At 38.8% G+C, this 15,479-nt stretch overlaps 1 protein-coding gene and 1 non-coding gene across 8 annotated transcripts in view; both read right to left on the reverse strand.

The window, feature by feature from the left end:
* The window catches only part of POLA1 (DNA polymerase alpha 1, catalytic subunit), a 188,026-nt gene that overhangs the window by 155,326 nt on the left and 17,221 nt on the right, over positions 1-15,479 (reverse strand). For all 7 annotated transcript variants that reach the window (XM_069034628.1, XM_069034547.1, XM_069034801.1 and 4 more), the window contains exons 13-26: positions 13,048-13,122; positions 12,546-12,684; positions 11,376-11,533; positions 10,016-10,100; positions 9,210-9,271; positions 8,380-8,469; positions 6,727-6,843; positions 5,677-5,852; positions 5,110-5,239; positions 4,657-4,776; positions 3,484-3,580; positions 2,854-2,978; positions 962-1,111; positions 611-733 (exon numbers count right to left, since the gene is read on the reverse strand). In XM_069034628.1, the coding sequence (XP_068890729.1) occupies positions 611-733; positions 962-1,111; positions 2,854-2,978; positions 3,484-3,580; positions 4,657-4,776; positions 5,110-5,239; positions 5,677-5,852; positions 6,727-6,843; positions 8,380-8,469; positions 9,210-9,271; positions 10,016-10,100; positions 11,376-11,533; positions 12,546-12,684; positions 13,048-13,122 (1,647 nt within the window). The remainder of the gene's footprint in view (positions 1-610; positions 734-961; positions 1,112-2,853; positions 2,979-3,483; positions 3,581-4,656; positions 4,777-5,109; positions 5,240-5,676; positions 5,853-6,726; positions 6,844-8,379; positions 8,470-9,209; positions 9,272-10,015; positions 10,101-11,375; positions 11,534-12,545; positions 12,685-13,047; positions 13,123-15,479) is intronic.
* Positions 3,141-3,271, reverse strand: LOC138120238 (small Cajal body-specific RNA 24). Its single transcript, XR_011155790.1, has one exon. It is a non-coding gene; the product is annotated as a small Cajal body-specific RNA 24 (non-coding RNA).

Raw genomic sequence — 15,479 nt, forward strand, 5'->3', positions numbered from 1 at the left:
TTCTATAAGGAACTAATATGAAACATCATGTTTTAAGGCAATTTATATCAGTGGTATGTTTCGGATTAATAAAGATTTTTTTTCCCACAGGGACAAAATCAATGTGGTCTGTATTGAGCTACCATCCTAATCAATAGCAAGAGTAGTTTTGCCTACAAAGTCAAATGCAACTCCTAAAATCTGAGGCTAATGAGAAACTTCATTTTAAGGAACAGTTCCAGAAAACAAGCCCTGATACATAATCCATTGCCTCCGTGGTTAATTAGCCCTATCACAGACTTCAGGGTTTCAGAAACTCATCATATCAGGCCACAGGACAGTCTGGCTAAAAGCAGGCTCATCCAAAGCTGAAGCATACCACCAAATCAAAGACTAACCTATCAAGCAGAACTGGAAATTCATGGAAAATGTGAAAGCAGCCTTGATTTTTTTGTCACCACAATCTGGCCCATTGAAACCAAATAGTTTGACAGTACAAGAAAGACAAACTAAAGAGTTCTGAAACCAAAAGCAGCTTCAAAAACAAAACCATTCTTCTGTTCAATGAAAAAAACCAGGTGGCTTAAATTCAGCCTTTTTACATGTGTGTATAACCTGTTTAATGACTTACCTCTCTCCCCTTATGCGTCACCAAAGCAGCCAAAGGCTTGGCGTAGAATCTGCTGTAGGAAAATCCCAAGCAGCCATACATGCTGTTAGCAGTGAGTTTCAAAGCTTTCTGTCTGATATCATACTGAAAAGAAACACAACCAGCAAAAATGATCCAACCACAGCCATCAGAGAACAGAACTTAATGCTCACAATTACATTCACAGCTTTTTTATACAGTCTGCAGCAGTGATGGGCTACAAATAAAGCACATTACAATCACTGCCACTACTAATCATCCCTATTCTACAAGGCTGATCAGGGCACTTAAGGGGAGTGGGAGGAAAAATCAACGGAGTTCTACAAAACACACCTGTAAATAGAGGTCAGGATTTAAATCTGGCTGTTTCATTAACTGCTTAACTTGGCGTCTTCTCTCCACCAGTTTCCTGATTTCTTTAGGCAAAATTCCCATTTCCAGAGATGGGTCTGGAAGCTCTGGAATTTCTTCCTCTTCTTCGACCTGTCAAATGATCACCACTGCTTATCATTTTATTGCTTGAAGATTAGCTTTTAATGAATTAAGTGAAAAGCTTGGGGGGAAAAGACCCAAAACCACTGCCAATTCCTGCAGAGCACCAAAGCACAGTTTAGAACAAGCATGAGGTGTTTTTTGCAGTGTTAACTGCATTACTTTGCCCCAGCTGGGGACGTGGCCTAAGTCTGTTTCACTGTAGGAGCAACACAAAGAAGGCATGGACTAGCAACAGGAAGTTTTTTATTTTCTATTAGTGTGCATGTGTGTTATATATTTATGTACATACACACATATATAAATCCAGATAAATAACACACACTCTCACTCTTAGGTATATATAGACAGATACAAAAATATAAATAAAAGTACACACACAGCAATTCTTTCCATGCTGAAAAATCCATCCCTTTTTTATCATCACATAAGTACTTTTGGTGTTCAGATCTGTCAAAAGGAGCATGTGCTCTGTAGAACTGATACTTTGAATGATGTAACTGACAAAAGTGAAACAGACCACAGCAGTAGAAAAAAAACTCCACCCCAAGCAACTCTTGATTATAGCAAAACAACATAGCAGAAAGGACACATTTTTCTTAGCATGACTGAAGAAATGGTTGATCAGCAAAAATGGAAAGACATTTCAAGCACAATGAAAGTGACAGAAATGTACAAAAGAAGGGCAATACAGACACTGTGAGATTGGCAAGTTTAGTAAAGCAGTCTGGGGAGAACTGTAACAAGAAATTACACCAAAGCCTCATTAAACATCATACAGTGAGAGAAATCAAAATGAGCTGCTTCAGGTTGAAGCACACTTCAGGAAGCAGGGAAAATCCAAAGACAGTTTGGAGGAACTTACTGACAGAACTCCACATACTTGTCTCCTCATTTCTGCTATTGTGTTGGTATTTCATTTGTTACAGAACTAATTCCAACCTGTGAGCTGATACCAGTTAAAAATAAAAGCCTCTGGTTTAACCTTTAGACCTGACCAGCTCAAAGCTTCAGTTTACAACACAGCTCCACCAACAATTGTTTCAGCACATCTGAGGAAATAAGAATCTCCACCCATGGATAAGCCAGAGCCAACACAGCTGCTTATAAAACAGTACATGGAACCATACCTTCAGGAGGTTTTTCAGCTGTGTTTAATATAGTTTGAATAGCATAAATTTTTGTGAAGCTGGTCCCACAGCTGACACAGTCACAACATCACCCTCCCAAGACACACACATAGTTTTCCTGATGCCTAGTAATGCTTGGGCCCATAATTGTATTCTTTCCTGTAGAAAGCATGAGACTTTTGCCTACCTCCTTCAGGTATATTTGCATGAATTCTATAGCAAATTAATCTAAGGAAGCCTCTATCAAGTTAGGATGAAACTAGTAAAGGAGCTTGGAAATTGCTAAGGGAGGATGTGTGGCTGGAAAGGGTCACAAAGCCTCAGTAACAATATTGTTCCACAAGGACACCAAGATTAGATGGGAGAGAACTTAGCAAGATTCTGTGAGAGTATTACAGAAAGAAAGGTGACAGACACAAAATATTCAAAAAAGTCCCAACCCAAAGCTTAATATGCTACGTCTTTAAACAAGAATCATTTCTTATGTATGAAAGGGAACAAAAAAAAACAGTGGAAAAGAACAGATTCTTAAGGAGCTGATTCACAGAAAACACTCTGAAGTTAACACAGTGTAATTTAAATCACAAGTTAAAGCACACAGACCTCTGCCCTTTTCTGTGCTTCTGATGACAGTCGCTGCACTGTGGTAAAGCAGATGTTGAACTCCTGAATAATTGATGGGTACAAGCTGTTGAAGTCGAGAAGCAAAATAAACTTGTCATAAAAACCTAAAACAGAGTTAAAACAAAAGTCATAATTACTCATGTCTCCCAAAGGACTTCATACAACTCCACATTTAATATTTAAGTGATAATAATACACTGTACCACATTTCCATAATCTAAATCCCTTCAAGCAGCTGCTGAGATGCACCACTGCCCTTTAAAGAAAGCTGTCAGAAGTGGAACGATCCAACCCCATTAACTCACCAGAGTTGAACAGATAGCTTCTGTGTTACTATAGGACACTTGTACAGTTTTCCCCACATAGAGGAGAAACTGAAAGAAAACTTACGTGTCCATTAGCAAAATTATACATAGAAATACAGTCCTAATTCCTAAAACGAAGCGATTCCACAATCAGTGTTGGGAATTTTGTTGTATGCAACAACATTCCCGTCACAACCACACCACCAAACTCCCACAAACACAGATTACCCACTGCAATCTCTCTGCATTAATACAACCTACCTGTCTCTAACTTCATAGAAGAAAGAAAACTGCCACATCTTACCGACTTTGGGATCCAAGACTAAGCCCCCAGCATATGCTGCTTTCTTTTTCCCTATCTTTGATTTATTCTGATCTTCAAAATCTTCATCTTCATCCACCTATATTTGGCATTTAAAATAGTCATTATCTAGTCTCTAAGATTTCTGTAATGTTAGAGGAGCTATTTTTGGCAAGTAAAATACAAATTTGGGAGCCAGTGCAGAATTCCTTTTAAAATATATGCAAAACATGGTGTTTTCATCATGATCCTTACTAAAGCTCTCTACATGTCAAAACAGCCTTCAAACCAATCCTGATAGGAAAAAACTGCTAACAAGAGATTACAAAGACCTTAAAGTATTGCCATCATTCAACACAGCACTAGAATGCCTTTTCCAGCTAGCTGTAAAAGTCCACACCATGAAAAAAAGAACAACTCATAACCCAGAAGTGGTATGATTGTCCAGTTAAAATGTTGGCTTTGGAAACAGAATGGCTGGGCTTGAATAAAACAAAAACATTATTACTGACCTAAAGAATATTCTGGTATTTCTTATGTTGTAATAGGAATTCTTGTCCCAATTGTTCAATTCTATTGTGAATCATTTAGAATTCCAGCACTACTTTGATGCAACAATACGATCAACAGAACGTGTTGCTTTCAAGTTTGCTGTTGAACTTACTTAAAACTAAAAAGCAAACTACAGTGAAATACAAATACCTTTCCAAATTTTAATTTGTTCACTAACAAACATCTGGATATTTCTATAAATACTATTCACACTGGTATTACATAAAGGAATTTTTTTTAATACCTTTGGATATTTCACCCATATAACAAATTATACTTGAAATACTGTTCATCCAAATAACTAAGTGCAGATATTAAACAACACTGATTATCTTACCATTTCCCTACACAGACAAGTACTTAGCTTATTTTAATTTTAGACTAACAGAACAACTGAGTTTTTATAGATCTGTGATGCAATGGAAAAGTTGTTACACTCTCCCACTCATTAATAATTCCACACCAAGAAAATGTTTTAATTAAGCATATGCTGTACCATTAAGTTATATCTAAGTTATGTTTGGGGTTCTTTGTGCTCCCACAGAATAGTAACATGCAAGGGATGGAAGAATGTTTTTTCCTTTTTCTAATAAAAATCCTTAGAAAGAGAAAAACTGGACCCACCAACTTCTGTGGAGGCTTTTTGAAAACTTGTTTGTCTGGCACTATGTAGTCCTTCTCATGAAAGGCGTGAAGCAGCAGGAACTCGTTGCGTTCAGATCGTCCGCCCATCATTGTCCTGGACTGAAGAGGGGGCGAAAACAGAACTCAAACCAAAGCACAGAAAACACTGACAGCAAAAAAGACTAAGCAACGTCCTCCACCCATTTCAGTTCACCTAGCATTACTATTACTCTGTATCATCACCGTGCACAAAACTCAAATGTGGGATTTTTAAGGAAGTTTTACATTATTACTTGATTAGAACACTGAACTCTCCCACTCATCACAGCAAAAACTTACAGCATTGTGCATTCTAAATTAGTGTTTAGAAATTAAACCTGGCAAATCAAACACAGAAAACATGGAACTGTTTTGGGGGACAGTGGAAGGGGATGGAAAGTAATAAAAATGTACCATGACATTCCCAGAGATGTTTGTTATCTGAAGAGCCAATGGCAGGACATTCAGCTCACACATGATCTGGAGAATGAACTTGGCATCTGTCCAGGTGTTTTCCAGCATGAACAGTAAGCGAGGAGAATCACTGGGGAAAGAAGGGGTATGGCCTAGCAAAGTAAAATCAATCTCCCTTGTACTCTGTAGTAGTTTACACCTATGTGCTGTACAGAACACATGGTATCTGTAGCACACCACTGCTGAATTTTACAGCAAGCTATCATACTCAGAGAACTACCCCAAAACTCAGGCTTGCATCTCCTGTTAGTGTGTCTACACCAATGCTCCCACAAATCAATCTGCTTCACACATAATAAGCCACCAGTAGCCACCACAAGTATCTTGAAACATTATTTTATAATGTTTATAATTCATAATGTTAAGACAGCATTTAACTTTTCAAATCCCAGTATGCTAAATCAGCATCCCCATGACAAATCAAGCAAGCAAATGTAAAACTTTATGCCAGGGAACCAGCTCCTCTGCTTTCCAGAGAAGGATGAAAACCCCCAATCAGCAGCATACCTGTACAGATTTCGAATTTCCTCTGGCAGAATTGTTACCCTCTCTGTTTTCAAAATCTGATGGACCAGTTCAGACAAATGGTAACTTTTGCAACGAATTAGTTCTTTAGCAGAAATTTCTACATCACAGATCATCCGACCGCAGGCAGCATTCCTTTCAGCAAACCCTCCTCGACCCTACATCATAATACACAAGGAGAGAAAACCCCAATAAAATGAAACAGACCAATATTAACAAAAAATATCTATCCACAAGATATGTTTATAGGACTCAGTCAAGTCACTTGGTCACTAAGTGCTCGAATACTCTATTAAAATACCACTAATACTCCGGAACTTACAATTATGCCCTAAAGAACCCATGGTATCTTTCACTGCATGTGGATATTAAGAAATAGATAGTTAACTTTCACTACTAGTTACATCTTAACTCTTAAACTATCATGCTTTTTTTTTTTTTTTTCAGTCATTAGACTAGCCTCAACAAGAACCTAGGTGTGGATTTTGTCCTTCCTCTAAGGATACTTTTTTGTAATAAAAGCAGGATGAAAAAGTCACAGAACCACACCAAAATACCCATCTCGGCCTCTAGGAAGTACAGGAACAAGCAAGAACACCTCCATGTTCAGCACTTCAATACTCCAAGCTTCATACATTGTCCTCTGAACAAATAGGTAATAAGAACTACAGAATTATGAGCTTAGCAGCTCTCTATGGGATGATTCACCCATCAATCCAAATTGCTTTTTCTAATTTTACAGTTACAGCAGACAAAGACTGTTACAGTAAAGACTATTGCAATTAATCTGTCATTACTATCATCTAGGTGAGATAAGTAAACTAAATTAGCCTAACTTGAAAATCAGTTTATCCTATTACCGTAATAGAAGTCATATAAACACTCATCATTTCTGATCTGGGAACCACAAAATTCAGCATGACCAACAGTCAAAATACATCAGTGTCACATTTACAATTCCTCAGAAAAACTAATTCATTTTTAATCACATGCAACATAAAGGGGCTTAAAAGACTTAAGCAATCTTATTACCCCAAGCTTTGGCATATTAGACCTCCTCAGTCGACCTATCTTGGACCAGTGAGGGACTTTGCACAAATTAATTCTTTGAAGCAGCACTTCCAGATCAAATCCATAAATATTATGACCCTTGAAGCAGAAAAAATAACAAAAAAGGTTACAACAAATGCAAATTCAAAGACTTACTTTCACACACTCAGTATTCCTTTGCCCTTTGTGATTTTTTCCAACTAATTGATGGCATTATCTCTCTTGTAGAAAGCACTTTCTAAGAGAACATTCATCAACAGTACTCATTAGTCTTAACATTAACAATGCCGTTCACTAGAATACCAAAATCAGCTCTATAACTGACTCATAGCACACACAATACAGCTTCATGCTTTGATACCAGAGATTAGGATTTAAAGCTTTCTGAAAAATCCACAACATTCTTCATAGAGCATAAAATCTTAAGAGTAATTCCTTTTCCCTCCATCTGCGAAAGTCGCAATAGTGACATCAAAATGCTGTAAGTTATTTTTGCTTTGATACTACAACAAGAATAGCTGTTAAATCTGAATAGGAACACCTTGCAAGCAATATTTACATATCAAAGCACTCTAGCAATATTTTAAACAGTGCTAAGTCCATTGATGACACTGGTCTGTACCCTCATCCAAGAGCAAAATGCTAGCCTGAGGAACATGAGCCAGCCACCAGGAACTGCAGGTCCATTCCAGCAGGTACCTCTGCGCAGCGCAAGACCGCGCTATAGAAGCGGCTTCCTAAAATGGGCAGCAGCATTTCAACAGCACTAATTAAACCAGGTGCAAATTAAACTGCACTAACACAGCTCTGCTGTTTTCAGGATAGGAGCTCTCACATCCCTGCTATTGGCATCTTCAATTGTAAACCACTGGCTGCAGTGTTTCTTCTGATTCCTTGCCAAAGCCACCAGGAAGTTTAGGTCATGGGGCAAATACTGGATACCAGCTGCAGTGAGCTGAAAACATCAGGCATTGACTGCTCATTTCATCATACTACCATCACTTAATTATTTGCACTTACCTACAGAAGAATAACAAGTTGTATGTAACCAACCTCAGATTTACAACCAACTTCAAACTGTCTTCAAAATTTTATTACATGAAAGTCAGAACTGTCATTAATTAAACATAACCAAAAAAAAGAAAATGAGTAATTATAATAAACCCTTGGCTGCTAAAACAGTAGAAAACATAAGAATGCTTATTGCAAAACTTTGCTCAGATCTCATGGATTTGTATAGATTGTTATTTTGATTTACAAAAGAAACACAAATTATATGAGCATCTGAACTGCAACAGAATCTTAATATGCCAAGAGTTCCCATTTTTCTAGAAAATCATCGGAGTTTTTTTGTTGTGTTTTGTCTTTCTGAGTAAAGGAAAAAAACTTGTTTCAGGTATTGTGAACATACTGCCTATTTTAGCTATTACAGGAAATAATAGCTAAAATGCTGTCAGGGAAAATTCCATGTCATCTTTGTATCAAAATATACCCGCTGTCTCATAAGCAAACTCAATTCATAAGGCAGTCTAAGACAAGCATTAAAAAGCCTATAAGGGGACAAAAGAAAAAGAACAAAGCTGACCAACCGACAATATGCTTTAATTTAACTCTCAAAGTCTCAGAACTACTCACCACAACAACGTCTGGGTCAATTTTGTGAATCTTCGCAAGGAAAAATCCCAGCAGTGTTCTCTCTGTTGCAGCAATTTCTATTTTAGCATTCTAAAAGGAGCAAGAGAGCACCTGATTTCAATGACCCAATAAGTTCAAAATGGAAGCATCTCCTCTCCCCTACTAGTTACAAGACAATAACAAAGCACCACAGAGTTCTACTTTTCCTTCTGTAATTCAAGGATTTTTTTCCTCACTCCCATAGACATGGAAAGCTTTCCTCAGAGGCTTTCTTCCATTCTGCTTTTGAATGTAGGTGTCTAGCGGTATTTTAAGAGCCTCCTGAGAATCAAGCACACCAGGAAAATGCTCCATATGCATCTTTCACTCACAAACTTTAAGATCACACAGAAATACAGGAAAAACAAATATAGGTTATTTTATTATTCTGTCAGCTCTCCCACCACCCTTTAGAAAGGATGTCTTCTAAATTTTGACAGACTTTACTCTTCATGAAAAGAAGGAACAAATTCTCCCAGTTTACTAAGAGTACACAGTCAGGCATAATGAAAATTAATCACAATTTCAGCCTCTTTGCAAAACCTTTCCAACTCTCCTAACACCGCATCTATTTTACGAGCACAATTAGCAGCAGTACTGAATCACAGAGAGCACACCACTTTTTTACAAGCAACACAGAATAAATACCTGGATTTAAGTTTGTGGAGTGGAAAACTAATTAAATAATCATGCCATTCCTTTGACTATTTCTCTTCACAACTTACCAAAAGCACCATGAAGTTCATATTCTATAAGGTACTGCAATCAGAAGGGTAACAATATGAAATTACCTTCTTTTTAACAGCTTCTTTGAAGTCATAAGGAAAAATGCAATCGCTTGGTTTGGAAACAGCTGCAAAAAGTGATATTTGTACTTACATACAAGTTCTTAATTGTATCCTCCCCATAAACACTCATTCACAACAAAGTGAGTTAAGAAAATTGATCTCTAATTCTAAAACACCAGCTTTAAGTGAATACTGTCTTTAAGATAATCAAGTAATTACCAAAGCATTAAACAATCTGAATCAGTCACATTTAAGGTTATCATTGGACATTAAAACTATGGGCCACAGCTCCTGAAGAACATCCTCTCACAAGCATTCAACACTTCATCACTTCCAGTCAGGGTCTGAATCTTAAGGTTTAGCTGATATACTTGCAATGACACTGCAAGATTTTTTTTTTCCTAAGAAAACTTGTTTTTAAATAATTCTGTTCAGAAGAACTGAACAGAAAAAAAACTGACGTGACAGTAAATAAATGGTCTAAATCAATGGGAAGATAAAGTAAAACCAATAAAAATTACAGGAAACTGTACTTGGCATTGTCTCAAACTAAGATCTTTTTAATTAAGTCTTCGATAAAAAGTCAGTAACTAGTGAAGTTAAAAATGGGGAGAAAAGCCTGTCTGGGAGTTGAAATTTTGTTAGTTGTCTATTTTAGGCCACTACTGCTGTAGCCACAGAAAGAAATAAAAATTTAAATAAATAATTAAATAAAACCCATCCCACAACCAAAAAACCAAAACAGAACAAAAAAAAAGAAAAAAACCTGAATTAATTATTTTCCTACTCAAACTCTTCCAAGTACATACCACAGAAGTGTGTTTGAAAAGGAGGCTGAGGTGGAGCCTTATCCAAAGGAAATTTCTGATGAACAAGAGCTGCAACAGCCACAATCTATACCAAGGAGATACAGAACACACAGCTTCATAAGCGTGACTACTACCCATACTCATTTCTTCCTCCCCCCCCTTTTTCTCTTTTCTTTGGTTTCTACAACATATCTTTCCTAAATTAATTCCAACTACAAATAGTTGAAAAGAAGAAAAAAGTTATCTATTGATCTTAAAGAAAATAAAATAGTAATTGCTCCTAAGTTACTATAAATTTGAGAGAAAAAATAATTCATTTTGGAAAACTACTACTTTTATCAATTTTTGTTCTGAGTTTGACCAGACTCCACAATTTAAAGGATTCCCTATGGAGTGCAAGGGAGATGTGAGCAGGGCAGAGAAGCCTTACTTTGGGAAGGGCTGCCCCTACACAAGCAGTCAACACTGCCAAGAAGTCAAGAGCTTTAGTAGTTGCAAGCCAGTAGCTTTACTGATGCTTTTGATTGCTTTGCTGGCAGGATGGCCTGGCTCCCCAGACAATGGCCAGGAAAACCCAACAGAAAACAAAGCAGAAAGGCTTTGAAGCATCTTGGCAAGCAGAGTCCTGTCAGTATCTTGTGTATGTCCCATTACTTTGGCCAGAAACCACGTATTTTCCATACTTCCACCAAAAAAATTTTAATTCACCAAGAGGAATAATTTTGCTTTGCCAACCTATTATTCTTCAGTTCAATTAGTCAGAAACAACTATCCTATCCTATTTGTGAATACTACATCACTTCCAAGGTTAATGAGAGTTATGTTAAAAAACAAAAAATACGTGCCTAAGTACACATTGTGGTCTGCAGTCCGAAACAGAGAAGCCACCTACATCTCTCCTCCTTTCTGAGCTAAGATCTTATAGTAGAATAGCAGGTGCTCTAAGATCAAGACCAAATTCTCATTTTAAAACAAATTTTATTAGCAGAAAAGCTTGGTCATTTTATCTCTAACCTATGATTAGCTCTAGCTAAATAAATAAATAAATAAATAAATTAAAACTAATCCATTAACAGCTGTTCTGAGGCAGTCTCATTTATAACTATGAGGCCCAATAGACAAAACAGAAGGCTTGAAAACATACATAGCATCCACTGTCACAGTAAACATTCTCACCAACCAGGCCCCTTAACCCAGAGTGAAATGCCAGTAAAAATTTCTTCGAAAAGCCCAGAGCAGAGAAACTTTTTTCAACAGTAAATATATTTAAACATGTTTTATGATGCTCTTCCAAGCCTCAGAAAATTTTTAGTATATGCCAAAGAATAAAACCAAACCAAAATGAGAGCAGATTACTTACCTCATTCTGGTGAGTCTTTGGGTTCTGAATGGTCTTCATGCTGAAGGACATGACCACCAGAGGAGGAGGAGGAGAAAGATCTTTAACCACATTCACCAAGCCAGGCTTCATGGCCACAGCCTCCACTTTACACCAGCTGACTGGCTGATTTGAAGGCTCTGAGAAAACAACACAAACCACCTCTGTTCTTCTGGGAACCACAGACAAAGCTTCTCTTACAGCATTGCTGCACAGAGCACATCCTTTTCATGTTTTGCCCTGGTGTATCCGGATAGTCCAAGACCCAATTTTTGATAGCTCCCTGGGCCCTGACTTCCCAGTCAGCAGGAGCTCTTTAACACCAAATGAGAAGATCTGGATCAAGGTCTGCATAACCCAAAAAGTACTTCAGGCAGCTTTACATGAGTCATCCTTACTAGTACCAGCTCTGTCAGTGACTGAGCAAGCTGCTGAAGAGGAGAACCTCCCCGGTGTCAGTGTTCATACAGCCAATTCTACACAAAGTGCATCAAGGAGACTGCAGTAATAGCTTTTGTCCAGTATGCTCAATATCCCTATGTTCATGGGAATATGCAGCACACCTGAAATAAAGGGCTCTTACCAAGACAAAATAAAGCAGCATAACCACCTGTAAGTGCTGCAGGCCACTCATGGGGCAGAAAGGATTTAAAACTAAAACAGCTCCACACCACAAACTTTTCCAAGTGTCAGAAAAAAATAAATAAAACCTAATTCACAAACGAAGAAGTCCCATCTAGCAGCAGTTTGTTCTTAAAAATATGTATTTGCAGAAAGAAACCCAAATCTTAAGTGATCAAGAGCAGAAAGATGAGTCATTTTCAAGTCAAGTAAGTTTAGCTCAATATACAAGGCATTAGGGTATGTATCAAAGAGCAGCTGCTGCTGAGCACTGCACAGTTCCATCTCACAGGCATTAAAAGTTATAATCTCACCTCTACAGTGCACAACTTGATATAGATAGTTGTCACTCCAAAAAAGGAAGAATAAGTTACAATTTGTACTAGATAATGAAAATTAAACCAATAAATTGCAAGGTTAATGTACAAAAATGGTAATTCATCTGTACAAATTAAATTTCTCCTCCTCCCCCCAACCTATAACTATATGTGTTTCCTAGTAACCAGGTATTTCACATGCAAGCCACCATACGTGGATTTTTTATTTCCAGCCAGCAGGGTCCTTTGATCTTCTGACTCATCAAGAGAAGTTCCAGGCTAGAGGTGTTGGTTCCAAACACATGTGAAAATGTTTGTCCCTTCAGATCTTGGGGAAGCCGAGGGCATTCAGCCTAACAAGTAACAGAGAGCACTTAGTCATTTCACACCACAGAAGTCTTCATGGTTGACACGACATATTCAAACAGCACCTTAACAAAACTACACAGTACTGGAATTATCATCATTCCCCACAAGCAAAGCCCTAACCCATAATACCTTACAGTAATTGAGGAAATCACACTACGAGCTTCACTTAAAAACCAGGACAGTAATGTAAAAACACACTGAAATTAAAGTTCTTCATCCATGCTGGATACATCAGCCAAGACTACAACAATGTTCAATGACCATTTTAATACAGAAACTGGTCACGTTGTAAACTTAATTAGATAAGAAAGCAAGCTATGGTATTTTGTCAGATTAATTATACTCACCGAATATTTAACTTCTAGGTATTCAGATTTTGCTGGTACATCAGGAATCTCAAAAGCGTAGTATTTTTCCACTTTCTATATAAAACAAAGGTATTATGTTTTCAGTATCTCCCAATTAAATATTCATTCTGTCCAATAAGAAAGCTAAAGAAAAAAGAGGCCAGCCAAAACATACATTTCAGATATCATGGGTTTGATCACATATTATCAATTCTGCAACTCACTATAACCGGCTGAAGACAGTTAAGAATATTTTAGTGCCTGTTTTTAATCTCTGTATGTTTTTTTAGCATGAAGAGTTTCTACAGAATTGACTTTCAAGTATACTAACCACTACCAGAAAAACCACCTGGTAGTTAGCCAAACTCAGAAATATTCTCTAAATTCACAGGTTCCAGACATACTCATGAGAACTGGCGGCTGCAGACCACTGCAAAATCCCAAAATGGCTGAGATGGAACGGGATGTCCAGGGATTGTCTGGTCCAGCTGCCTGGTCAGAACTGGGTCAATCACAGTGGGTTGTTCAGGGCTCTCTCCAGCCAGATATGAATATCCCCAAGGACGGAGACTCCACAGCCTCTCTGGGCAACCTGTGCCAGTGCTTGATCTCCCTTACAGTAAAGCAGCAGTTCATGTTCTGATCAATTTCATGTGTTTCAAATGGCATCTATTGCTCTTGTCCTCCATTGAGCACCAAGAGAAGTCTAGCAGAGTCACCTTTACTCAAGCTGATCAAATGTTTATAAACATTTGCATAGCCAACCCCTCATCCTGAACCTTCCCTCCTGCAGGCTGCAGTCCCAGGTTTCTCAGCCTCTCCTTACATGACAGATGCTCCAGGCCCTGTAATTATCTTTGTGGTCTTATTCCAGATTGGTTCCACTACCACACACTCTTCCTCACACAGGGGAGCTCAGCTGAGCACAGCACTCCACAAGTGCTCACCAGGGCTGCAAAGGGGAAAGGACCAGCTCCTGACACTTGCTGGTAATGCCCATGGCAGTCTTTTCCCCAAGGGTACACTGTTGGCTCCTGTCCAGCCTCACATGTACCAAGATGAACAGGTCCTTCCCTCCAAAGCTGCTTTCCAGCCACTCAGTCACCACCATCTACTAGTGCCTGAGGTTATTCCTGTCTTCATACAGGACCATTTCCTTTTTATGAATTTGATGGGATTCCTGTAGGTCATAAGATATATCCAGCCTGTCGAAATTCCTATGACAGCACATCTATCCAGCCGCTCCTGGTTTTGTACTGCCTGGAGACGTGCTGAGTGTGTGCTCTATGCCATCATCCAAATCATTAACACAGATGCTAAGCAAGACTGGATCCAGTATTGACCCTTGGGGTGCACCTCTAGGGACTGGCCTCCACCTGGATTTTGTGCCAGTGATCACAACCCTTTAAGCCCAGTAGGGCAGCTGGTTTTCAGTCCACCCCTTTGCCCACTTCACTAGCCCCCACTTCATCAGTTTGTCTGTGAGGATGCTACGGTAGGCAGCATTGACAGCCTTACCAAAGTCAAGATAAACAACAGTCACTGCTTTCCTCTTGTCCACCAAACCAGTCCATCTCTTCCCAGAAGGCTACCAGCTTGGTGAAGCATCATTTTGTGATTCCACACCAAACACTCCCAAGCACCTTTTGACATTGGCCAGCTCCCTCCATACTCAGGGGTGCATCCCATCAGATCCCACATGCCTTTATCTGCCCGATTTGTTTAAATGTGTCCTAACCTAATCCTCTTCCTCTGAGGACAAGGCTTCTTTGCTTCAGGCTTTCTTTCTGGTCTCCTGGGCATCAGAAATTGCTAAAGGCCAGACTTAGCAGTAAAGACCAAGGTGAAGAAGACACACAGTATCACAGCTTACTCCATAACCTCTGTCACCACATCTCCTGTCCCTTTCAGCAGCACTTTTCTCTTAGTCCGCCTGTACCTATAGCAGCCTTTCTTACTGGTCTATGTCTCCCTCACCAGATCCAGCTCCAAGTGGGCTTTGGGTTTTCTTTTTCCATCATGGTGTCCCTTCCACTAGTCCATCTACTGGAATCCTAACCAGCTCTTTGCCCACTTTCAGGCAGAGCTCCATGCATTCCCATTGCTCTGATACACAAAAGCCCCTCCTGCTCCTTGCTATCCCAGCCTGTCTTAACCACATCCAATCCCACCACGTCTGTGATCCCAGCCAGATTGTACCTCCTGTAACTGCACACAGCTCCTCCTTTTACACTGCATGCTTTTGTGTACCAGCACTTCAGAGAGGAACCCAAGAGAGATTATTTCCCAACCATCTGCCAGCTTTTATCACATGCTTACAGCAGATCATTTCTGTGACACTACTGTATTTTTCATTTCAAGTGACTTGGGTTTTACTAGAAAGTAGTCAAGTTTGTTTATGTATCTCTAACTAAGACAGTTAAAGAAGTCTG

This window comes from Aphelocoma coerulescens, chromosome 1, assembly GCF_041296385.1.
Source record: "Aphelocoma coerulescens isolate FSJ_1873_10779 chromosome 1, UR_Acoe_1.0, whole genome shotgun sequence".
Taxonomy (NCBI): Eukaryota; Metazoa; Chordata; class Aves; order Passeriformes; family Corvidae; genus Aphelocoma; species Aphelocoma coerulescens.